The sequence below is a fragment of the Ammodytes marinus genome, assembly GCF_949987685.1.
Source record: "Ammodytes marinus genome assembly, chromosome: 13".
NCBI lineage: Eukaryota > Metazoa > Chordata > Actinopteri > Uranoscopiformes > Ammodytidae > Ammodytes > Ammodytes marinus.
This window is the reverse complement of record NC_137217.1, coordinates 26,553,524-26,580,613: the sequence shown is the minus strand read 5'-3', so window position 1 is coordinate 26,580,613 and position 27,090 is coordinate 26,553,524. Positions and strand designations below refer to the sequence as shown.

At 41.0% G+C, this 27,090-nt stretch overlaps 1 protein-coding gene across 1 annotated transcript in view; it reads right to left on the bottom strand.

The window, feature by feature from the left end:
• Positions 1-27,090, bottom strand: part of thsd7ab (thrombospondin, type I, domain containing 7Ab) — a gene marked incomplete at both ends in the record, with an annotated part of 147,092 nt that overhangs the window by 3,637 nt on the left and 116,365 nt on the right. The window contains 9 exons of the mRNA XM_080040068.1: positions 1,438-1,525; positions 3,493-3,709; positions 4,827-4,909; positions 5,637-5,729; positions 11,127-11,300; positions 15,135-15,309; positions 19,239-19,384; positions 22,652-22,769; positions 24,024-24,139. Of these exons, the coding sequence (XP_079896194.1) occupies positions 1,438-1,525; positions 3,493-3,709; positions 4,827-4,909; positions 5,637-5,729; positions 11,127-11,300; positions 15,135-15,309; positions 19,239-19,384; positions 22,652-22,769; positions 24,024-24,139 (1,210 nt within the window). The remainder of the gene's footprint in view (positions 1-1,437; positions 1,526-3,492; positions 3,710-4,826; positions 4,910-5,636; positions 5,730-11,126; positions 11,301-15,134; positions 15,310-19,238; positions 19,385-22,651; positions 22,770-24,023; positions 24,140-27,090) is intronic.

Genomic DNA, 27,090 nt, shown 5'->3' with positions numbered 1-27,090 from the left:
TGCAACTTTTATCTAGACTTATTTCATCTTTCATTTAAAATAAACAAGAAAGTGAAATTAAAATAAAGCTAAATGTATGTAAAAGCTACGCCATCCATTATTCAAACATTTAGATAGGATTGGACTGTGTTCATTGACACATCAGGCTATTATCTGTTTTTTATTTTCGAACTGCTTCTTTCTGTAAAACATCACGGGACTTCTTCGGCCCCAGTCAATACTCAGAATTTTTTTTTACACAACTGTAAACATATCACTGAGAGTATACGTTATTCCATAACTCCAAGCAATATAAAAATGTGGCTGTGTTGTCAGCCTCGGTTTACTTCTGTTTTGTGTACATACGTGGCCTGTTTTGAAAAAAAAAATCCTAAATCGGATATAGTTCAGGTGTGAACGTGTCAATCAAATGCGGGTCACTTTCAAAATAAGTTATAAAAGAAAGGTATGTTAATCTAAAAAGGGTCAAATCAACAGGAACAGCACTGCCTATGTGATCTACAAACTCTAAAAAATCTACGCCAACTAAAGAAAACTACATTTTCCTGCATGGTTCTCTCCTCACCTGCAACAGCATTTTCACTCATAGTCAGGCAGGACATGTGACACTTTGTAGTTTGGTCACGGGGGCAAAAGGAACAGCAGGGACCTTTTATTGGAGGGTGTATTTTGGGGCCAGGTGGGAGGACAAACCCTCCACTTCCTCCTCACTGGCTGCTGCTGCTGCTCTGAGCCAGCTCTTGGCAGTCGGGACAGGTGTAACTCATCTCATGTGCGTTTTGGCCCATCCAGACCACCGTACCGTTGGCGTCGGACTCTTGGGCCTTGAGAGAGCGATGCACCTTGGCACAGTAGCTGCTGCTCTTGCAATAGCACGGCAAAAAGGAAATTATAATAAAGAAATAAAAAAAAACACAGACAGACACACATGCACACACACACACACACACAAAACAAAAAAGGTGATGTGAGAGGAATGCTTTGAAGGTGTAGCCAGCAGTTCTGTTGAATGCTTGTTGTCAAAATCATTTTTTTGTCAAAATCAGTGAATATCTCCTCATGATCGGCTACCTGTCTGTTCTGTCTTTGCGCCAAAAAAAAATCTGGTGTCAATACACACAGCCTAGGCTCTGTAATGTGGTATGTAAACAAAGGGGGCCCACCGTAGCTAGCTAGAAACTTGCCCATGTACAGAGCCTAGGCTGTGTATTAACAACCTTTTTTTTCAGCGCACACACAGTGGGGACAGGTAGATGACAGTGAGGAGATATTCACAGATTTTGCACCAAAAGTGATTTAGACAGCAAACATTCCCCAGATTTGTTGACTGCACCTTTAACTCAAAGTGGGATGGTGGGGGAATATCGAGGAATGTTTTGGTGTCATAATGAATGAGGATGATGATAAATAGGGGGATAATTAAACTGGTCAACTCACCAAGCTAGGTATATCATAGACACTATGAATATGAGGAGCACAAAGGCCCCAGCTGCTACACCATACACCCACATCTTCAGCTTCCCATCTGTGGAGGAGGGAGGCGCGTCAGTTTGTCTGTCTGTTTACACTGGGGCAGCCATTCACACGCAATAACAATTCATTCTGCATTGGACTCTTCTTATTTCTTTTTTTCATCAGTCAATATGAGGAGCAAAACCTTTCCTGCAGTCAATTCAAAGAGCATAAGCCTTTGCAGTGGGCTATTGTCACTGTAAAATACCTCAGCTTGTGTTCCCGTACTGTATACTCAGTAACTTATTTCTCCCTTTCGCTAAAATGTGATGTCATTTCTGCCTTTTTCTTGTTTTCTTCTACTGTACATATAAGTAGCAGGAGGAACCTGTACGCATCTTAATTCATTTATAAAATGAGAGTACGCTGTATATTGTGGGCTGTATTATAAAGTCTTACTGTTTTTAACTTTCTCAAAAGGCAAATGCATGTTTTAGCTCATACATAAAGAAGTGTGACTGCAAGAAGTGTTCTGTAAAATAAAGCAAACATGTGGCGTGTGAATGTGGAAGTGTCGGCGCCTGACAGACATTTAATATGAAATCTGCTCTGCACTTATCCTAAAGGTTTCTGTTGTTATGAGGCAACATCAGTAGCAGATGCAGTTTTCTATTGTTAATGTAGCAACTGTTCAGATTAGGAAGAAAGATTCATACATGAAGAGCAGACTTGAAACGTGTGTGTTTTCTAATGGGTCATGTTTTATATAGTGCACAGCTGAAAGTACAAATATGTTAAACTTGGAGTTAATTTGACCCTGTCACACAAAATCTTCCAAACTCATCCTGAGAGTAAATTGCATCCTAGTGTTGTCTTTTGAAAACCTCTCAGCTTTATGTCTTAACTTCACCATAAGGATAACATGGAGCTCTGCAGGTCGAAAAAAAACAACCTCAAAAACATTTCCCTTTTAGATTAATTTAAAGAGCCACAGTGGGCACTATGGAGAAATAGACGCTGATTTTCTTATCCAGTAATCCCAAGTGGAAATAGTTTAAATACAAGTTCCTGACTGAAAACTTGCTTAATACACAAACAGCTTCAGGACATGATCGCAAAGGGGAAGTTTTTGGAAAGGATGTCTGATGAATTACTCAACTTTAACTTGGCAGAATGACTATTTGTCTACAAGTAATTTTACATGAGCAGTACATAAAGGCCTCAGCTGTTTGCAGTGCATTTCTCTTTTTTTTGTTATGTTAATTATACTGTCAAAGTAACATTCCCCCAAATATAAACTAACCACGTCTGACTGTGAGCATTTTAATGTGGTGGTTTTTGTAATTAAGTCTTGACAACTGGAAAAAGGGAGCTTCTAAAGAATACATACAGTTAGTGTCACAGTTAGTTTCCCAAACATGCAAAACCTTGTTTGTTCGCTTCTTTATTTCTCTCCTATACAACCATCTTTAACGGCCACTATCTCACAAAATCATAACTTCTAAAGTACTTACATCAACTAAACTCTCCATAATCATTCTTGGCATTTTTCTGAAGGTTATTACACAGGATTCAACAGGATTAGTTCAAATGTCTTTAATTGTCTGATTTATGATATATTTTGTTCTTAGAAACATGCAGAGATGGCATTTTTAAGCCATTTTAAGAAGGCTGTATCCAGTACAAATGTTGGACACTAACATGCTGTAAAAATGAAATATATAGAATTTAACTCTGGCTTTATCCAAAATCTAGACGTTTTTTTATTTTTTTTTGCAGAGACACAAATGTACGCATGATTCATTAGATTTTTCCCAATTTGCATATGTATTCAAACATTTCTGAAAATATTGTAACACAAAAAAGAACTTGTTAACAAATGTTGATGTTAACAAACAACTGGCAACGTTATCTATAAGTCAACATTTTACCCTATGCACCTGCAGTGTCTCGCCTTAAGAAATTAAAGTTTTTAATTTACAATGAAATGATTCTGAGCACAGTGTAGAGAAGCTGTGTGTGTGTGTCTTGTGTTCTGACCTGGTCCATAGGGCTGTAGGTACCAGGTCCTTCCGCTGCGTCCGGGCTGTATGGTGCTGGGTGTGGTTGGGTTAATGGCACGGCTGGTCTTCACATCGCCCTTCTTGTCCCCTGTGGCTGTGGGGATCTCCAGGATGGGGATGGGGGCGCACTGGTCCAACTGGCCAGCAGGCGACAGCACCTCTGTGAAGCCCTCCTCACACGTACACACAGCAGCCTGCAGGGGGCAGCGCAATATCAGGCTTGGGTTGAGTAGAAGGTAAAGTGGATGGAGGGGAGTTTGGCACATGTCAGTAAGGAGGGGAATAAATGGAAGATGTGCTCTAGATTTGATGACTGTTTGGTCATAAGTTAAACCACTGTGTGTCCTCAGAAGACGCAAGCTGTCTCTATCAATTTTGTGTACCTTATTGTAAAGTGTTACAGATATAAAATGGCCATTAAGTTCAATTATCTCTCTAAGACAAAACAAAAACGTTCAAAAAGGCACAACTTTTACATAATGAGTTTACCTTGGTGTACCCAATAAACTGGAAACCTTATCACGCTTCTCCCCGGACTGAACCAATGACCTCAGCATTCATGAACCCCCCTTCTGATTTGATTACACAGCTGATAACCAACCATTATTAATTGGTCCAATTAATTTTTGTGTCATTTTAATACACAAGCTTTTGTATTTTGGATAAACTTGAAATTGAGATTTCCCAGAATTCTGTATGTGGTGGACATAAAGTTATTTCCCATATTTGGATGCAGGACAGTTGAGTGACACCACGGAAAAATAGTTTTTACATCATCATGTCCCTGTCATTTCATTCACATTGGATCCTGGCAGCGGGGTGTCACAGTGAGGACAGAGTCTGCCATTCATCCACAGGACCTGTGCCTTCAGGCTTATGTATTCGTATTGTTAGTGTGTTTCCCCTGCTGTTTTTATCGCCAATCTCCGTCTGTAAACCAAGTATTTCTCTATAAGATTTTCTTTTCATTCTTTTTATTTAAAATATATTGAGGGATATGAGAACAAAGAGCTGGTCATGTTTTATTATCTACTACATGTCATTATTTTTGTCAATGTGTGTGTACTCTTGTATTTGTGATTTTTCTATTGGTCTGTTCTGTATACGTGACATCTATTGCTTGTCTGTCCGTCCTAGGAGAGGGATCCCATCCTTGTCCCTGACTTTTTTTTAGCTGTGAGTTTTTCCTCAGTCGAGCTAAGGGTCTAAGTGCAGAGGTTGTCATATTGTGTATGGACTGTGAAGCCCACTGAGGCAAATGGCTATTTGTGATATAGGGCGATAGAAATAAAACTGATTTGGTTTACTCACCTCACTGCAGAAAGACTTTGGCATGAAACATGGAGGGTCACAGGAGCTGTTGTCCACTGTAGGGTTAATAGATGGACAACCTCCTGCAGGTGAAGACAACAAATGCAATCAAATAAAGCTAAAGGAACTTTATTGAAATTGAAATATTGAAATTGCATTTAAGAGATAATGAATACAGAAACCGGCAAACAAATAATATATTTTTTTAAATAATTTAACTGCTTGATGCATTACTTCCCCTCACTGTCGAGAGTGCTAGTTTCACTACTTTAAGTAAGATAACATTTTTATATTAAAAAAAACTTTTTTCAACGTCATCTATACGTCAGTAAAACTTATATTGCCAGGTTTATTTTAGTTCATTTTTAAAGGTGAGCAACCGCATGTTTGTGTGTTATACTGAGATGAATGGCTGTAGAGGCTGCCATTGCCCACCACCTTTTGCCACTTTTAGAAAAGTTCTATTTCTGAATGATCTGGAGTTAAATTTTACCTCCTGAATTTAACCACCTCATTAATGTAGACTGGCTGTTGAGTTTGAGAGCTGATGCAAACTCTCAGTTTCGTCCCTAATGATGAATTCTACTGCACTACTTTTTCCTTAAAATAGTTTTGACCCTTAAGTTTAAAATAAACCAAGGTCTTTCTCTCAACCCCCTGACTAGTTGTATGTCTGCGGAATGTACCTAGTTCAACCCAAAACTAAGATAGAACAACTATGTTACTGCATTCATGGAAAATGTGTGTTTACACTAAGCAGACCCAAAGCAAAAGCACCAAATACTTTATACAAGCTCCATAGTTCCTTACCGGTAACATTGAGTCCGTCTGAGCGCTGACACCAGATTAAAGTCCGAGCGGAGTTTACGCTGCTCAACCATTTGTAGTCGTAACATTCGCCCCCTGAGAATAAAAAATAAAAAACAACCAACATCCATAAATACTTTTACAGTGGGAGTATAAGTGCAGTATAGACCATTCATAATAAGAGTGACAGATTAATAAAGCAGCTGCTAAGTTATGGTTGTATAATAGGCTAGTGTCACTCACTATCTACTGTGTCTTCAGAGAAAAGGTCCAGTTCAATGTTTTAATCTGCAGTAAGAGCTTTTGCTTAATGACTTTCTATCAATGCTATTATGACTTTATCAATATCTCCATCAGCGTAGTAAATGACCATATTTCCCTGCGGGGTCCATGTGTAACCAATCATCAGTGCAGCCCATTTCAGAGAGCCTAAATGAACAATTTAACCTTGAACAAAGGGATAGATCTGTTCTCAAAAGGCCTGGGTAACAGTATCTCTGCTCTGGTGGATGGCATGGCTCTATCTGTAGCTTTCACAGGACCATTTGTCTGCGGTTGAGAGACAATTTCACTTTTCTCATTTCTTTCCCCGTTTTTCTTACAACAGAGGCCCCTTTTTCACACGTGTTAGGTTATCATTGAATCACTGGCTTTAGCTGTGGCTCTTCCCACCATCTTTTACCAGCAGATTGGAGTTTTATTACTATAGGAACATTTCTCAGAGGAGTAGCCGTGGAAATAATGTCAGAAGTAGTGTCGGGGGGTGTTATATGATTTTCAAGCCTACTAACTACTATCTTCATTATAACCATACTGTTATAAATGAACTGATATTATTTTATACCCACACACTTTGCAGTGGGCCTATCTCACACACCAAAGGAGATGGAGCTGTCATGTCACCAAATCATGGTCATTAATGAGGCTTGCTATCTACGGACTGCATCTACAAATATACTGGAGTAGAGATCCACATTATGTTTCATTGTTTTTAGCCACGCTAAAACCACTAGCAGGTCAAACTGTTTTACTTATCCAACTGATCATTTTTATCTCCAAACGTTTGAATTGGCCGGAAGCCTCATTTTTTATTTCATTGAACTGAAGAATAACTCACGCGTGATGATGGAGGCTATTCTCAACTTATACATTCTTAACTAGATTCCTAGCATTTAATCACTCATAAAATCACATGTATTGGACTTCTAAGAACAGACATATATATATATATATACACACTCACCGGCCACTTTATTAGGTACAGCGGTTAATTTTCTTGTTAACACATAACTAATCAGACAATCACATGGCAGCAACTACATTTTTGGCATGTAGACCTGGACGGGTCAACTTATTGAGGTTGAAACCAAGCAACAGAATGGGGAAGAAAGGGGTTTTAAGTGACTTTGAACATGGCAATGTTGAGGGTGCCAGGAGGGCTGGTATGAGTATTTCAGAAACTGCTGATCTACTGGGATGTTCACTCTAAACCATCTCTAGGGTTTACAGAGAATGGTCCGAAAAAGAAAAAATATCCAGAGAGAGGCATTTGTGTGGACGTAAAATGCCTTGTTGAAGTCAGAGGTCAGTGGAGGATGGGCATACTGGTTTGAGATGATAGAAATGCAACAGTAACTCAAATAACGGTTGGTTACGTTGTAACCCAGGTTCTCTGGGTGGAGAGACTATCTCTCCACCCAACATATTCCATATGTACGGGGACTGACCCCCACGGGGGCAGTTGACGTGGATACTCTTTAAGACACACCACTTGTGGCGGCCACGCATGATTGTCCAGCCGTGGCTATAAGCCACACGCATGCGTGGCCTCTTCGGTTAACCTTGATTGGAACGCGTTTCTGAGCGGCATCTTGGCTAGAGAGATAGTCTCTCCACTCAGAGAACCTGGGTTACAACGTAACCAACCGTTCTCTAGCGTGTCAAGACTATCTCTCCACCCTACATATTCCATATGTACGGGGACTTCTGTAAGACACACCGCGCGGAAACCAAGCAGACCCAGCTGCTCCTGCGTGAGCCTAAATAAAAAAAGGCAGTTGAGTTTGAATGACGCGTCACCCATGTGCCCAGTATAAAGGAACTATTTACAATTATACATTATGTACACACCCATCGGCAAGGCGCCAGACGCTACCAAGGCTAAGCTGGCCCTGCAAGACGCTAAGGCCAGCCATGAATGGGTAGATGGCCTAGCCCAAACGCGCACCGTCCTGCTGCATTGAGCCCAGCACTCGCTCCGAGAATGGGGTGCTGGCTGCCACATTCATGCAGTAGAACCGGATAAAAGTGGACGGGGTCGACCAAGAGGCCGCCGTACAAATCTCCGATAGAGGGGCCCCTCGCCATAGGGCCCATGACGTAGCAATGCCCCGTGTGGGGTGCGCCTGCACCCCTACAGGGGTCGGCTTGCCTGTCCTCTCATATGCCTGCTGGATGGCATCCACAACCCAGTGGGAAAGCCTGGCCTTGGAGACTGGGTGTCCAAGACGGTTAGGCTTGTAACAGACAAAGAGGTCCGTTGTCCTATGGCCACGTGTCCGATGCAGATACACTGTTAGGGCCCTGACTGGGCACAGTAGTGACCGCCTACTCCACCCTGCTTCACCTTCCTGAGGAGGGTGGAAAGGCTGCAGCTCAATAGATCGACCGGTGTGGGACTCAGACCAGACTTTAGGGTGTAATGCAGGGTTCGGGCGCAGCACCACCCCAGCACCACCTGGCAAGAAGTGGCAGCAGTCCTCTTGCACTGAAAGAGCATGCAGCTCTCCCATTCTCTTGGCAGACACAATTGCGAGCAAATACGCTGTCTTAAGAGAAAGCCATTGTAGCCTAGCTGTATCCAGGGGCTCGAATGGCTCATTCTGCAGGGCCGACAGCACCACCTCCAAATCCCATGGGGGGACAGCTGGCCTTCTGCGATGTGGAGTAACACTACGAGCACCTCTAAGAAACTGAGCAATAAGGTCGCAACAGCCTTCTGCCAGCTTCCGAGGTCCAACATGGGCTGCCTTTATGGCTGCCACTACTCCCCTCAATGTCGAGGGAGATTTGCCCACCTCCAACATTTCCTGGAGGAACTGGAGAATGTCATGGGCCGTGCAGGCGAGGGGATCCACCTGTCTCGAATTGCACCATGATGAAAACACTCCCCAACGATAAGCGTATGCCGCCCTTGTTGATGGAGCCCGGGCTCCTTGTAGAGTGCTAACCACAGACTGGGGCAACCCCATAGCTGGAAACCCGCCCCTCACATCAAGACTTTGAAAACAGCCTGTTTAACAAGTCAATGAGAGATGGCTGTCTTCTGCTTCCACCCCCCTAGTGGCACTTCCGGTTACTACAGTTGTGGTCACTGAGGTTGGGGCTTGGTGTGTATGTATATATATACTGTATATATATATATATATATTATTATATATATATTATTATATATATTATATATTTAGGATAACAGGACTTTCTGCATGTAGCAAAACACAGCGTTATGACCCACGGAGCAAAACAGAAGCCAGTAGAGAGAGACAAGAAATGTGAAGTGAGAGAGGATGTGAGGCATGCCATGCAACAAAGATCCCCCAGACAGCTTCCAGGGGCCGATGTGATATGTGCTTTAACCATTAAGTTACCGGCGCTAACACACTAAAGTACATTTCAATGTAACCATTTGATCTCCCTCCCACCATCCCTATATACACACACACACACACACACACACACACACACACACACACACACACACACACACACACACCCACACACACTTATATTCCGCCTAGAGGGATGCTTTGAAACCAGGTCATGCCAGTGAAGTCCGCTGTGGGGCTGTGTATGGTAGAGTGGGAGGTGATGGCAGACGTGTGGCTGCTCTACACACTATGCCTATGGCTGTACTGTACATGTTGAGCTTTGGTGGTGGTGACTCACAACACACATTACAACTAATGGGTAATTAAAAAAGCCCGGGGAGCCAGCAACAACAACAACGGCAAATGAGGTTGGGGGGTTTTCCTTTGTTTGGATATCTGACTGGAGAATTCCCAACTGGGAGAATGCCAATTGACCCGGTGTGCACAGGGGAAAACCAGGCGGTAATAGGAGTAAATTGGAGCATTAGTTTTTTTCAGTCTTGTTTAGTAGCTTGGTACGAAAGTGGGTTGCTAAGACCTCGCAGCAAGAAATGCGTTTCTGATGTGAACAGTCCATTAAAATTAATTCATTTTTGTAAAATCATTTTTACCGATATGTTTGAATACATTTGCAATATCTAAATAATTATACGTACATTTTGCATCTTTAAAAAAACTAAAATGTCTAGATGTTGGAATAGAACAGCCTTCTTTTTAATGTATTATTTAAAAAAAAAGACAATGTACTGGTCTTAGAAATGCATTATCTGCATGTTTCTAAAAACACAATGTTATCATAAATCAGACAATATAAAAACTTCCTTCTGTAATAACTTTCAGAAGACTTCTGATGATAAATATGGAAGGTTTAGTTGATGTAACTGCTTTAGAGAGATAGTTGAGATTGTTGGTTAAAAAAAGAGTTTTGAAAAAGCTAATGTTGAGAAAATGGCCTTTAAATATGTTTTTCTTTAGGAGAAATATACAGACATTTAAAGACAAGGTTTAGTAAAATAAAACCCTAAATGTACATTTTGGACCTTTTATTTATACTATGAAAGAAGACATGTTATGGCTCAAAATAGCCAAAAAAAACAATGTTTTGCTGGCAGTGTCTAACCTTAAAATGTGGGTTCCTTCTGATGTTCCAGTTTCGTTTGACCGTCTAACATCCAATTTAGTTAGGACAGACGACTAAGTAGCCTTCAGGTATAGGACCTAGAATGTGACTGTCCCTCTGCCTTAACATTCTGACACACTGACAAGTCTGCCATCATGTCTCCCTGCCTCCCACACAAGCTGAGGCTGACTTCAGTTCTCCTTCATGATGAGTATTAGAAACACGTGGGTTAAGTAAATGGATAAATTAATCAAAGTTTGGGGCTGCTGCTTCTCTGCAATCTCATTTGCACACACTGAAAGTTCACAATTCAAAGAGAGTTTGCTTGTGTCAAACTCTCTGGCTGTGAGGAAGCTTCCACTTATTCCTTTTTACCTCTGAGCAGTTTGGTTTGGTATGGAACGGTAACCATACATCTGGCTTGTGTTTCCATTGCAGACAGTACCCTTACTCGGTAGGCAGGATATATGCTGGATGGCGATAGCCCCACTAGCTACTTAACTATCGTGTGTCTTTGTATGTGTTTGTCCTTTTAATCCCTTTCGATTGACTGCAGTGTGTAGCTCCACCCCATTGGCACCACAACAAAAGGGTGACCAAAATGGGAACTGTGCAGTTTTTTTGGTACCCTTCCCAAATGTGGAATGCAAATAATTGCATATCGTACAGTAACCAACCAAACTGTACCGCCTAGTGGAAACGGCACTTTACTAAAAGTATTCTGACCTGTGCAGGCCTGGGACTCCCACGCCTGGTCCGGACAGAGCAGCAGGTTTTCAGGCTCCTGGGCCAACACGGCCCGCGATCGAACCTGAACCGAACCAAAGTCCACTCCGGCCCCCTTCACACAGATGTTCACACATGAGCTCCAGTCTGACCACTCCATCAGGTAGCATTCACCTGCAGGGGAAAAGAGACACAACATATTATTGGGCCTGTGAATGAGATAAAAAAAAACATATAGTCTTAAAAGTAAGATGATAAAACATTGAACAAATGCAAAAGACTGTAGCTTTGTAATACATATCTGGATTGCAGCTTTAGTGTGGGTGTCCTGGTGAAAATCACATCTTCAACTTTGGCAGTTAAAGCTATGTTTTATCCGTGGATGAGAACGGTTTAATCTTCGTAAGATTGTAAACTGTGCGGCTGAGATAGAGAAAATGTATTTAAATATCATATAAAGAGGGTTGAGTTCATTTGAAGAGTTTTATGAGGAGTAAGGTGTAAGTTCAAGATGCAGGGCGGCATGGTTTTTATCACCACCAACAACTGCAGCTCATCATCCAGCGGGGGAAATAAAACATGGGTCAAGGGTGGCAGTGTATGAAAGTGTGTGTGTGTGAGTAGGTGCGTGTGTGTCTGTGTGTGTGCGTGCGCGCGTGTGTGTGTGTGTGTGTGTGTGTGTTTGTGTGTGTGTGTGTGAGTAGTGTGATTGTGTGTATGTATGTAGTGTGTGTTTTGACGTAACCTGCCAGAATTCCCAAGCTGTCCCTGGTCCTGCAACAGCCCTTGATTTTCCTTCCAAAATCACATCACAATACCTCACCTTAACACAAACCAGTCTGTGCTTCTGATTGTTACACTAAATTATTTACTGAATTTGAATCACTGTTTTGATGTAATAATCAGTGACACAGAGCAGCATAACATCTATTCATAAACCCATGCAGCTGTCCACAAAGAAGCAGTGAGCTCTGTGGTCCCCTGAGTGTGAAGAAGAGTGATGTATTTGATGGTGGAGTCAGTGTGAGTGTGAAGGCAACTGTGAAAGGATGTGGAGGGATCAAGCCTGCCAGTCGGATACGCCACTGACTGTAAGACATGTTGCTTTATGTGGAGACTAGAAATGAGATGTGGTAGAAAATTATATTCGACTCAAATTGCCAGACGGGATGGGTATTTTGCCAACTAGACGGCAATTAACCACTTTTACATTAAGTATATGAAAACTATTCATCTGCATACTTTTTTAAATATTTCACAGATTTTGCAATGCATGGTTGTACATCATGTAAATCCAAACAGATGTCCAGCTCAGTATAAAGAAGGTGCTGAGAGCGAATTACTCACCAAAATAAAATAAAGCACGCTGCCAGGTTTGAGGGTTAGTAACCCACTGAGGCTTACCCATGCTGAAAATGTGTACACACATGGCACACTAACAAGCTTCGGGTGGAAAGCTTCAACCCAAATGGCACATGACATCAGTCTTGTTTCAGGTTTTTTTTGGGGCTCTGTACACTTCACTCTGGCTCTGCTGAACAACTACTGCATGGAACATGCAGATGGCACATGTCACATAAGGTAAACTACACCACTATTTACAGTATAGGCTATAGAGCCAAATGGCATTTAGTTAAACCCCTGGGCGATGCTTAGAAAACTAGCAGTCACATATCTTTGAGTTTTAGTTGATACAATCTGCTAATTACGGTTTTCACGTCACCTGCTAGAGATGGGAAACCTGCTTGTCCAAATCATGCATACCAATAGTTTTAAAAAAATGACAAAGAATATGAAGTAATAAATCTGCTATTGTTGTCATTGTCAACTGCTAATGTCATGCAAGAACGTAAGATGGACAGGTGCAGGGACAGTGCCTGAGGTGAGTGGTCAATTGTTAGGCTTTTTAAAAGTACCTCTATTCTTTTATTTTGTGCTGTCTGAAGCTGTATTTCTTATTTGAGGCCTGTTGTGGAATATGTAAATCACCTTGAATTGCCTTTGTTTGCCACATTAACAGCCTTACAGTTAGTCTACGGATTGTGGAGCCAGACCTCGTTTCAGAAGAGTCATGCCTATAATCGACGTTACAAACTACTTCCCCCAGTGTGTTTCACTCCTAATCAACATCTCCATTCAAAAGTGAGGGGGGAAAATGCATGAAACCTGCACTTTATTGTCATTTACAGCACAAGGGATTGGTATTCAGTGAGGCTATAAGTCAGCTTACTGCTATTTTATAAGCCCAGAGGGTTTTTGTTATCTCGCCCACACAGTTTATTGATTGCACCCCTTTTTTCTGGGTTATTTTATCTCTATGTGTCTGTACTGTATGTGTGTGTGTGCGTGTATGTGTGTGTGTGTGTTTAAATCACTAGATTTTCTTCACTGTACAAATTAAATACAAGTGAATGGGTCACAGCTTTCATTTGGATTTCACTGAAAGAGCAGGTGGTCCAAACAGCTTGTGTTTTCCACATAATACAAATAAGTCCTTACCACAGTGTTTCTGGCTTGGCCCGGCACCACAACAAACCTTTTTGACCACTACACTCTTCATGTTAGACCTTTCATTGAGAGGTCAAAAGAAGGGGCTGTCGATTTAGGGGATTGTAATCATTTCTGGTTTTGGTGTCAGAACTCAATAACTTCTTGAACAATTTGGCTAATTTATTGTATGTATAATGTGTATCTGTGCTGTACTTGTTGACAGCACTTATTTTATTTTCCAAGCAATGTTAGATTCAATGTTGACAGATGTCATACCAACTTATAAACATCAAGGACCACAATAACATCCCTAAAATGTAGGTAAATATATAAAAAAATGTTATATCAATCGGTCAATTAATTCCAGTTCAGTTTTATATCTCATAGTAAGAACTGTGCATCCAGTAAAATGGGATAAAATTGGTGAAAAACTTGGAGAAAATTTGAGACCCAAATGTGTATGAGTATGGCTTTTTCATGCAGATTTGCAGAGCAGAGCACTTTCTGACTTGCCAAGGGCAATGAAATACAGCACCTAGCAGTAAATTTCACTTGCATAAAATGGTCCAGTTATACTAAGCATATTCCATAATGTAGTCCATTTATTCTGCCTTCAGGAAAAGCTCCTACATCTGATTTTAGAGGTCATGATACATACAGAGTGCTACTGATTAGAGATAACAAAATCGACCATGTAAAAAAAAGTATTTTTAATGGCTGCTTTATGATATAAATCAAAGTGTTGACTGTGTTATGCATCAGAGAGAAATGTCTGTGTTGCGCCTGTTGAACCTGAGTGCAGCTACGCAATGCAAAATAGAGTTGTGATGGATTAGTCCAGTGGATATAGACCATAGAAGGTCCTAACTGCTGCTTTAATAGTTATGATTGCACTTTTTAAATACTGTCTGTTGCCTAGATATTCATGGCATCACTGAACTCTGTGTGTTAAAAATCTCAACAGTAATGGAAATGAATACAATGCACTTAACCTGTAGTCTATTGGTGTAAAGATGAAGCTATACATTTGGGAATTCGGCTACATTGAGGAAAAACACACCCTCCAAACACAGTTCTTATTGTCTTTTTAAATGCAACTTTTTATAATTTTTAACAATATGTCTGCCTGTTTTCACCTTTTGTTTTTACTATCTCTTAAATGTAATATTATACCTTATATTTTAGTGTATTTGTATATCGCTGTTGAGCACTTTGAATTGCCTTGTATAAATAAACTTGCGTTGCCTATGTGCCTATACAGTGTAATAGGATATTCGAAAGGATGACACTCACCACAGCACTTTAACAATATCCTGTGTTTGGACATGACTTTGCAAAATTGCTCATGCAGCACAGGAAGCTCAAAACACACACGCACGCACGCACGCACGCACGCACGCACGCACGCACGCACACACACACACACACACACACACACACACACACACACACACACACACACACACACACACACACACACACACACACACACACACACACACACACACACATCATTACCTGGGCAGGGGAGAGTGCAGGCCTCTTTCAGTCTGATCTCTTTGTCTCCATCGATGGCGAGCTCCAGGCTGTTACAAAGCTCCTCGTCCACCAAGCTGCCTGGGCCCTCTCCTCCACCATCTGACACGAAGCAGGACAGGTTCCTGTAGCGCATGCCATCTCCACACACCACACTCTGACACCACAGAAGAAGAGGAGGAAGATGAGTCACTACATTGAGGGAAATGTTTCCTAGACATAAACTAATGGAATAAGCTCCCTGACAATATGACAACAACATGCACAGGTTTCCATGTATTTCCGAAGACAGCTGTTGTTCTGGGTGAGCGGACGTTCAGATTAACTATATACAAATAGCATTCTTTGCATTGATGGTCTCGTTTGAAACATTTCAAAAATATTTCAAATTTCCTCGTAGCTAGCCCTATCCAGTCTTGCAAACAACAGTTTAGCACTGTAACAAAATGTCCGATAACTTACTGGATGTAATATTCAATATATTTTGTGTATCTGTGTGTGCCCGTGTGAACAGATAGTATGTCTGTGTGTGGGTGTGTAAACGTTTTAGGTGCATTCGAAGTGATTTATGGTTTATGTCTGTTTGTTTCTGTTCACAAGTCTGGGAACTAAAGATGGAAATGAGCTCGAAGCTAAATCCGACACAAAGCATCTTTCCTTTTGTTCCAGTTGAATGTATTTTGAACATGCTCCCTGATACAAATAAAGATTGAAAAAAAAACATGAGACCACAGCCACTTGGCAATAATAGCAGTGGCTTCAAATTTTGTCAATTTTTAATTGAAAATCGCAGTGAGGATCCAAGACTAGCTTTTCAAGAGGCTGCTGCTGTGACCACTAATATAAAAAAATTGTTTTTATGGACAAACTATGGAGGGGATAATAAATAATGATGTCGTTTTAAAAGTGCATGGTTTTGATGCGTGCTGCTCTTACAGGGCACATATAAACATCAAGCATATAAAATATTAATGACGCTTAAAAGCTCTTCTGCAACTAATGTACATCGGCTTGTCCACCCAATATCTAATGGAGTTAAAGACAGTCAAGGTAAAAGCCACTATCCCTTATTGATTTACATTATTAATCATAATTAATGACAGTGGATGCAATGCAGGCAAATTCATGAAAATGTTGATCATTTGTAAATTAAGTGTAATGTATAAGCTGGAGCACAACCAAGGCCACTTTCTCATTGATTCATTAACTGTTACTAACTTTAACTGTGTTTGAAGTTGGAGGAACAATTTGCATGAAAGATGCTCATTATATCTCCGGTCTCCAGACACTCTTCTTAACACAGTTTCATTCGGTCCGTCGACAACAAAAAGGAATATTTAGTCGTCTCTTTGGTGGACATATATAGTCACTTCTAAAGAAAACACATCAAGGGTTTGAGTTCTGATGCCTAAAATAGGAGACAATTTATCCCTACACTGACGGCAGTAATTTGTCTTTGGATGTTTCTCTTTTAAAACATAGATCTTGTAATAACTTAAAAGAAAAGATGTAAGTCTGTAAGTCTAGTATTGTATTACTTTTATACTGTAAACAAAACCCTCTTTATATGGTTGGAATTATGCCTTTAAAAGTAATTTAGTTTATTCATGTTCCGTACATTCTCCCCTCTGTGAAGTAGTTTGTATTTTTTTATGGCAGAGTCCGCCATGCCTTCACAGACACAAGAGGTACGCACAAACCGTGATTGATCATTGAAAATGGGTCCGAAAAAACAAGTAAAACTGTCAATTCCTAAATTTTTCATTACCAAATGAGCTTTAACTTCTGAAGTGAGCTGCAGGCGACACCTCAAACTCTTCAGGAAAGAAACCATGGTAACTGTTACCTGCTTGAGCGTAAAATCAGATCCCTGTTGTAATTATTATTGATTGAGTTATTTATCGCTCTTAACAGATACACAAGTTATTCTTCAGTTGTATTTCTGACAGAGTATATGCTCATCAAGTGTTTCCTGATGTTAAAACGCACGGTAGGTGTCACAAAATCTAATTAAACCAAAAAATTGTTACGACCTGCTGGCATTCTGTTTTAATAACTCAATTACAGGAGAAATTGAAGATTATTGGGTTATAGCAGCATGGCATCATGGGTAATGGTGGAACTCTGATGACAGTAAATGCAGTCAGTAAATGTTTTAAGGCAGAGATTATTGGACACTTGATAAGAGTTAATTGAGAGGAACAAATTATCTAAATGCATAATAAGAGGTGACACGTCCTCCTATAAACTGCACTCACAAAGGTTTGTTCCACCCTATGAAGCCAATGCAGCAGACTGTACTTTAATAGTCTGACCTGGCGTCAAACGATGCAAAATCAAATGCAAAAGCTGTCAAACGTGCCGGAGAAAGGTATCGGTTTACAGTAATGTATCAGCATTAAAAGTGCATTAGATAGATTTTTTTTTACCGTCCATCTCACAGAATAAGTGCAGGAGTGCATAAGCAGAGATTTGATGGGGTTGTTCATCAATACTAAAGACTCCATACTTCTTACAAGGTGCTGAGGTTTCCTGTCCTCCAAAATCAATTTTTTTCCCTCAAATTTTTGTAGCCTATTGATCTCAGCCGAGCTGGGGGGGGGGGGGAAAGGGGGGGAGGCTGTCAAAGCTACATTTCTCGTGGCGGACACAGGTCGATTGCGTATCGATAATAATGAATGTCTCTTGATTGTGTTTTAATGTTGTGATTTATTGAGTGACTCACCCATACCCGTCGCTATGGGCGGGCCCTAGGGGGCCGGGCCCGCCCCCAGAAATGCTTGTGCCCCCCCACTTGGGGCACAGATCTCTCCAAAAAAAAATTACTCTAATTTTTATTCTATACGATCATAGTAGCTCATTGTGTTGATAAATACTAATGTTGCATTCTTTATCATCAAAACATTTAAAATATAAATAAACAATGGTGTGATTTTGTTTGATTGATGGGAGTCTATCTACACTGCAACAGCGTATCACGGCCTTACTGAAAAGAAAGTAAGGCTACGTAGGTAGGCTACGTAATACGTCAATGCAGCCGCTCAACAGTTACCGCGCATTTTTTAAAGTGAAGCTGGAGGAGTTTTCGCTGGCTTACTATTCCATTTCTAGTTCATCATAATCGATATTCGGTAATGGTTGAAAAGCCCACCAACAGTCTCCTCTGCCAAATCGCATCGTCAAACTGTTGTCACTTTTCGAGCCGCAAAACAGACTACTACAAACCGAAATTATGGACTTGTTCAGCGCGGTGACACTTCTGATTGCGTGAAGCCACAGTTTTGCACTTTGGGAACTCTGCGCTCCTCCAGCCACGGCCATCGAGGGTGAGGCTGTGCCGGAGACCGGCCGAGAAGACGCACAATTTACAAGAACCTCCGCGGATTTGCAGTTGAGGAAACAGTTGGTCTGTCACGAAGTGACATAGACGAAAAGACTGAGTTCAAGAGTATTTTACAGTGTTATTGATGCTGTGCAAGGAGAGATGGATGCGCGTTTTGGAGAGCGCAGTAGCGAGCTCATTGGCGCACTGGCTGCTTTGAACCTGGAGGCCGAAAGATATGTTGATGAGGAGGTGAGCTCGGAGAAACGCCGCCTCCCGCTGTACTGATAGAAGGGACTGGAGAGAGCACAGCCCTGCCTCCACTCAAAGTAGGCTACCGTGTGTGTGTGTGTGTGTGTGTGTGTGTGTGTGTGTGTGTGTGTGTGTGTGTGTGTGTGTGTGTGTGTGTGTGTGTGTGTGTGTGTGTATAATGGCAATGCATATCCCTTTGTTGACTGCTTTAAAATGCAATGTTTGAGATATGCGTCTGGTGTGAGGCTACATCTAATATGTTGAATAGTCAAGTGTTTTATGGATATTCATAACATTGCTTCTATGTAATGTATTGCTTTAAATTATGAGGACTGGTGTTGTAGGCTATAGGCTACCGCTGTTGGTTAGTTTAACGTGATGATTACGTGCTGCGCGAATAGAGTATAGGATTATTATAAATATACGTACAGTAGGCTAATTATAATTGTGCCCCCCTATGCATTTCATATGCCCCCCTTAAGACTGAGGTCTGGCGACGGGTCTGGACTCACCTCCACCCTGCACTCGGACCACTGGCTGTACTGCCAGCGGTAGCAGGGCCGCACGGGGCAGGGCTTCCACTGCTCCATCTGGGCAGAGCACGGCCGCCCGTCACCCTGGGACGCCTGCACCACCGCCCGCTGACGCCACATCTTACCTGGAGGGAAACACACATGGAAAAGTGACATCATTAGTGTATTGATATTTAAGGTAAGACACTACAGGTCAATAGGGAAACGTTATTTTTTATTTTTTCAAGTCTTATTATATAGTAGCTACAGAGTTGAAATGAAGGGAGACAGAGAGAGATTTGAACCCGCAACCACTTCAACGAAAGCCAGAGCCAGGTATGCGCTCTATCCACTACGCCACCGGAGCGCCCCGTAGGGTAACATTTTTAACTTGTACAAAATGTATCAAATCAGACTATTAACAACATATGAACAAATCCTTCTGGAATCCTCGTCAGAATAGTGATTAAGAATGATCATGGAAATGTTGGTTGATGTTAGTGCCCTAGAAATTGAGATCTGTTGTTGAGAGAATTGCCGATAAAAATGGTTGTATAGGATAATTTTAAAGTCGCAAACACACAATGTTTAGTAAAAAAAACAGCTAAATTTACGTTTTGGAACTTTTATCTATACTACAATGAAATAAAACATATTATGCAGGCAAAAATCTCAAAATAGACTGCAGGCATACAGATTGTTTTTTTCCTCTCGCTTTAATTTCCATTTGAAGAGTAATTTTCTTCTTAGACAATGTGCCAAGGTATTCTATTGCCATGGTTACAGTGCCTAATTGTTCGTATATTACATTGTTCAATAAAACTGTTATCATTTTACATAAATACAATTAAGTACCACTCAAGATAGAATAACAATAAGATCTGGTTCCCTTTTTAACTAATTATCTGTGTTGAACCTCGACTCTTGTGTTTCACCAGCATGATACAAGATAAACGTCTGCTGCTTTCTTTGCAAAATAATACAATTATACAGAGTGTGAAAATGGCTTCAGTTTTTGCACAATAAACTAAATGCAAACGGATTTGGCACATGCAGTGACCATTGCAATTTACCACACAGCAGTCATCCATTCCTTTTGTAAGCATGCCCTTTCGAATGCATTTGAATGCTTATGGTGTTGAATGTATTAAATTAAAATTTCTGAGCACAAGTACACTTCAGTTAAAAAAGCAGGATTTTCTAAATAGCACAAAAAAAAACTACATTTTCTCTGCCATCCTGATTGGTTCTTGGTCCACATGAGTAAAGTGATGTCTCTTCTTCCACATCAATCTGCTGTAAAGTCTTTTTAATAAATCTAATAAATTACAGAAGCTAATAACTTGGAGACTGTTTAATTTAAGTGCAGAATTGATGCAATGAATTAGCTGGAGAAAACCCGTCACAGATAGCTTGAGAGCACACACACACACACACACACACACACACACACACACACACACACACACACACACACACACAAAAACGCACTTTTAAATGCAGCCTTTTTTTCCACCTGTTTTAAACCACCCACTCTCAAATCTAGGAAGCCTTCATTTGTTGCACATCCCACTTTCATGTTCGCACTGCCACAGCTGCATTCTGCTCACCTCAGAATACACCTTTGCCAACCTACGACACCTTTCAAACGCATAGAACACATATCAGCCTTCCCACACACTCACACATCCTGGCCTATTCCAACAAGAGAACGTCCCACACACACTGCACCACATAAAATAAGGTCCCCGCTTGCTCCTTTAGCCTTTTTCTTGTACTTTTTTTTTATTCCGTGTGATTTAGCAACTAGTTCTTCTTCAAAGCGTTCCCCCAGAGCCCCGTGGAGCAGCGAGATGTAATGGGACAGAATCAATTGTATGTGAACCCGCCAGATAAGAACGACCACGAAACAGCAGGACACATTACTGCGGCTCATTTGGGGAGACTGTAACCTCTCTTAAATAAACACTTCCTCCATTTTTTTTCTTTTCTTCCTTTTGTGAGTTTTCGGGACAAATGCCTCCAGTGGCAGCCGGAAAGTGTCTGAAATGAGGCTTTTTTCTTTTGTTACCCAAGTATGTTTTGCTGAGGATGCATGTTTTGACTTAGCCACCGAATGCTTAAGACTTAAGGGCCAGATCCATCACAACTGGTACATTTCAAAATCAAAAAATAAGCACACATCCCACTTCCCCCTGCCTGTAGATATCCCCACACAATGACTACAAATCTATTCAATATCATTTAAAGCTCACAAGCTTTGAAGTGAGAGGGAGAGAGAGATATACAATATATATACTGTGTCGTGGTAAATCGCACCACTATAACTGGCTGTGGAAATTAGAGCTGGTCTTTGTGAAATAGGTGGTATTTGCAACAAGGCTTATTCACAAAGGCAGGGGGCAATTTTGCACTGATTTAGAATATTCCCTAATTCACATATATGCAAATGACACAGGTGCAACCAGCGTGCTTTCTTTGAATGCAGTTTGAGTGCATTTCCCCCATGCACATTCTTTGTGAATTGAACGCTAACCTTTTTTCTCATTTGCAAAGGTTTACCGACCACACAAGTGAGGCTTTGCATTCTACACAATACAACACCCTTTGTACTTCCACTTAATAAATAAGTAAAGATTTATTTATATACTGTAGCATTTTTTTTTAAACACACAGTTCACAAAAATATAATTAAAAGATTAGAGCATCAAAAAAACAGCAGAGAGAGAGAGAGAGAGAGAGAGAGAGAGAGAGAGAGAGAGAGAGAGAGAGAGAGAGAGATCAAGCTGAAACAGACAACAACAAGAGACTGGAATAGGAATTTATATTGAAAATAAGAATTTCCTATAAAAGTGTTTTTGCAGTCTCTATAAGCATAAGGGATCCGATTCAGCACATTTGATAGATTGGGTTAAGCTAAGAGGAAGATAAACTTCCCCCAAAAAAACCTTTATGAGGGACAAAAATAAAGAAGGGAGGAGCTGAGGAAGAAATTAAATAGATGTTGTGCATACAGAATAGTTGTTTTTTTGTTGTTTTTTCCACCTTAATTTACATGATCTGGCCTTTTCTTTTACCCTTGATGTAGTTTAATCCAATTATTGCACATGAAACGTGTACTTTAAGAACACATCAGTACAGTAATTATTGTAAAAAGCAGGCTTGTCTGATGATGAAAAATATGACCCAGTGTTTTTATAGAACTTGTCTTGTTAGGAAAAAGGTCACACATTTATATAAATATTTATTTGTATTTTTTTCTGCCAGGGAGTCCTGACAGTTCTCCGAGCTCACTGGAATTTGCTGGAGATTAAAATGTCAGCTAAATGTCAACATCATTTTGTACAATTTGAGTTGGCCACGCAGTCACACTGAGTTGTTGAGCCATAAGTCTTGTCCTTAACGAGCCTTACCTTCTAGCCCACACGTCTGAGAACACTCGGACCAGGTGGACCACTCAGACAGCTGGCAGTTTACCGGACACTCCACCAAACAGGAGATGTTCATCTGCCACTTCTTCTCCAAGTTCAACTGGAGAGCACACGCAGAAAATAATGCTAATGAATTTAACTTCATTTATAGACCATCTTTAAAAACAATAGTTTACAAAGTGCTTTGACAGATGAAGCAAAAGCACATACAAATCAAATAAAAACATAAATACTGTATGTCTATGTTGTCAATGCACAATGGCTATTTTTTCAGCACACACAGTGCGGACAGGTGGCGGATCAATAGAAGATATTCACTGATTTTGACAAAAAGTGATTTTGACAACAAGCATTCTCAAGAATCGCCTTTACCTTTAAAAAGTAAATGAGATAGACAAAAAAAAAAAACGCATCACATAAAAGCGAGTCTATAAATGGAATGGGGCCACACATGACACATCAAAACTCCCAACACGAACAGTCACAGCCAACTCAATCTGTTCTGGTCAGACAGCAGCTTGACCTCTGATCACTATACAATTCCCAGGAGTTGCCCGGGCAACATCCGGCCGGCACAGTTGGATTACGGAATGTGTGCTGCTGTGAAAAGCCATTCTGACAAACAGAATGTGTTTTTGTGAATGAGCCAGATGATGTAGTGGGCCAGGGGTTAAATAGCTGTGAGGACAGCAGTGTGCCGCAGCCCGCCGGCTACAATTACAGGCAGAGCCCAGACACATCACGAATGAATTAAAGGCTTAAGCCCGAAGCAACGACAACAATCTCTGCGTGGGAATCCTCCTGAATATTTCATGTTGCTGTGGACCTAATAGTACTGGAAGGGCACCATGATATGTGGTAATGACTGATGGGGTTAAGTCGTTAAGGAAAGTGGGTACATGTCAAAGAGGAGAAAGCATTTTGTACTAAACCCAAAAAAACTAAAAGAGGACACATGCGGAATATTAGTGGCATTCACACTGGAAATGTAGATGTTACGATAGAGATTCAATATACATTTCAAATTAGGAGTATCTAGAATAGAACATTTCTGCTGTAGTCCATTATTGTTACTTTGGTTGCAGTGTTTTCCAACAGTTTTGATATTAATTGATTGATTGATTGATATAGGCCTACTCTGCTGACGATTTACTCAAAATGGTCATTATCCACGAGCAATAAAAAACAGGTTAAGCATATCCACAAGTGTATTATGACATCATGTTCAGTTATCAGGACTACCCAGCAAAACCTTTCCTAAATCAGAATAGTGTGTTTGCCAAATGGGAAATGGGAGAAGAAAAAAAAACATTACAATTGCAGTAAGTTTGAGTAAGTGTTGCCGGTCTCTCACCTCCTCACAGTATTTGATGTCGACTGATTTGCCGTCACTGCGAACACAGTCGAGCATGCGCGTCTTGATGCCGCTCCCACACACAGCGTTAGGACTTAGCTGACACGTGCTCCAGTCTGAGGACAAAAACAACATGTTCAGCATTCATATTTTTGTTTGTTTATGTTCATAAAAACTGGCAATTTAAGTCCCTCGGAGTAAATGATTACTTTTACATAGGCATGCAGATGCCAGGCTGAAATACCAGCAACACAAAAAAAAATTCACAACACATCAGTATTAGAGTCAAAGCTTATATCCTTAAGGGCCAGTCCAAGTCAAGTTACAAGTCCTCATAAATACATATTTTTTTTCCAAGATGTCTTTCAAGTGTGAATGCTGACTGTTTGGATGACACAGCATTTTAGAAAACACATCAAAGTGTTGTTAATATTGTTTTTTTTTACTTGATTGAGACCATGTTCTCTTACATGTCTCAGTGCACAAGAAATGACTGCAGTTGATTTTAACACCCTGGGTGTAAGCGGAGGTGGGAGGCAGGTTAGATGGAGTCATGATTTCGACGGAAACTTGATTTAGAAGGAGAGGTGCAATGTTTTCAAGTCACACAAAAATACAGCATTTCACAAGTGCTGTGCTTCTGTAGCGGTGTGAATGTGTTTTGGGTTTGAGGCAGGATGATGTGGCGCGACGAAACACAATGAGACGCTGTTCAAAAGTGTTTAAATGCATCGGCTGTCACAAATTCTTTATACTTCAGAACGGATAAAACGTCAGGCAGTGAGAAACAACCGTGTTGCGTCTTAGCTTTTCAAGTGTGAACACACAGAAATACACTGTGTCGCTTACGGTTTCATATGGTGATATACTGTGTATTCCAGGATGCAGAAGTACTAGGATTTTTATTTAAAATACATAGTAATTTGTAGATTGTTGGTGTATTGTCAAAACACTATCAAATTATTTAGCAGCTACGTTGGCACCATGAAATACAACTCTCATGACTTCACTGCACTGTATCTGATAGATCTTATAGGAGGGATGTGCTATGCATACAAATGAAGTTGAAGTTCCCAGATGACTCAGCTAAAATGTGGAGCATGGCATGTGCATGCCAAACTCTTAGGTTTGACGTCAGCTCATCACCTTTGATTCGTGACACTTTGATTCCTTCCTTCTCTAACGATAAAACAGTCATGTGACACTGAAATGCCTTAACGTAATCAGTGTGTGTGTGTGTGTGTGTGTGTGTGTGTGTGTGTGTGTGTGTGTGTGTGTGTTTGTGTGTGTTTGTTTGTGCGTGTACAACTATTTTTGACAGAACCAATTTGAGTTTTAGACGTGAAGAGTGAGGACATTTTTAGAAAGTGAGGACATTTTAGTCGGTTCCCTTTAAAGGGCTAGGTTTAGGTTAGGGTTGCTTTGAGGGTTAAGGTTAGGGTTAGGCAATTAGTTGTGAGGGTGAGCGTTAGGTTAAAGGGCTAGGGAATGCATTATGCCAATGAATGTACTCACAAGTATAGCCGTACGAACATGTGTGTGTGTTCGTTTGTGTTTTTGTGTGTTTCGTTGTTTGGAGTCAGACTCTCTCGGCAAAGACCACTGTCGATAACAGATGATTACTTTGCCAGTGAAGAGGTCATTGAAGGTTTATGACAGCTCACTCAAATCCAATAAATCTGTCTGCCATCACTATCCTTTTATTGCAGCATCATAAGCCAACTCTGTGGCCGGGCATTCACATTCAGGTTGAATATCAGGGTTTTAAAAAGCAACATCAATATAAGTTTCCCCCCCAAAAAAACACGAAAAAAAAAACATCAACCAAAAAAAAAACAACCTCCCAGAGCCGTAAGCTGCTCAGCCTTGGCCTGCTAAAAAAACAGCTTTCTGTGCAGTGGAAAGACAAACTTTGTATCCCAGACTCATGGTGCCAGTGACTTTAAAAACGAAAAGTTTGCACACTGTTGTTAAAAAACAATCTGCACCAACACGGGAGGCTGAGCTATCACACTTGAAGTGTGCCATCCGCTGACAAAGATGAGTGGCTGTTTTTTTAGCTGCAGCGAGCTCCTCGTTTGCTCAAGCTCAACTCGGTGGAATTGTGTCTCCTTCTGCCGAGGAGCTTTTGTGGCACTCTGGGGACCGAGAATAGGCAGGTTTCAACAAGAAATTGAGACAGTGAGAGAGAGAGAGAGAGAGAGAGAGAGAGAGAGAGAGAGAGACGGCAAGAAAAGGAGTAAAACTGACGAAAAGAGCATCATGAATGGTCCCAGTATTAACAAGAAGAAAGAAAAAAAAGCTCTTTCTTGCAGTTATAATCTGTGCTCATATATTATGTACATTTACCCTGGGAATGACTGCCTGCCGCTGTGAACCAGGCATTAAGGATTATATGTCACGTCTCCCTGTGTCACAACACAAAGGGAAGAAAGAGAAGCAGGGTGGGCTGGTGGAGAGAGTGTGTGTGTGTGTGGCAGCAGCAACGCAGGCAAGAAAACAAATCCAAATACAATATGGGAAAGCTGCCAATCTCTACATTTTCATTTGCCCCTGTGACATGTGATATAGAGGTGGGATTTCATGCAGATTTAGCAGGGAATTGAGTAGTTTTAAGCAGGCGCCCTTAGCTCAGCCGGTAGGGCGTCCCCCCGATGGGCCTCGGCCAGCAGCGAACCCGGGTTCGATTCCAGCCCGCGGTCGCTCTCTGCATGTCACTCCCCTCTCTGCCCCATATCAACTCTGTCTCTACACTATCAATAAAGCATAAAAATTCCCAAAAAATAAATATAAAAAAAAACAATTAATTCATTTACAATGTGTATACTGGAGGAGAATGTGAAAGAGGGCGTGATTTCCAGATATCAACCTGAATCACAGCTCCTCTTGGCTTTAAAGAGCTTTACAGTGAGTGTCAGCAAAGAGTTTTGTACTCGGTCCACATATTTACTGTTGTGGTTGACTCTCACGGCTCTGATAGCGTCATGCGGCAGGCAGCTGTTTTACAAGGGAAAAAAGCCCCAAGAACCCACGGTACATAATCTGCTCAGCACCGGTCAGCAGACAC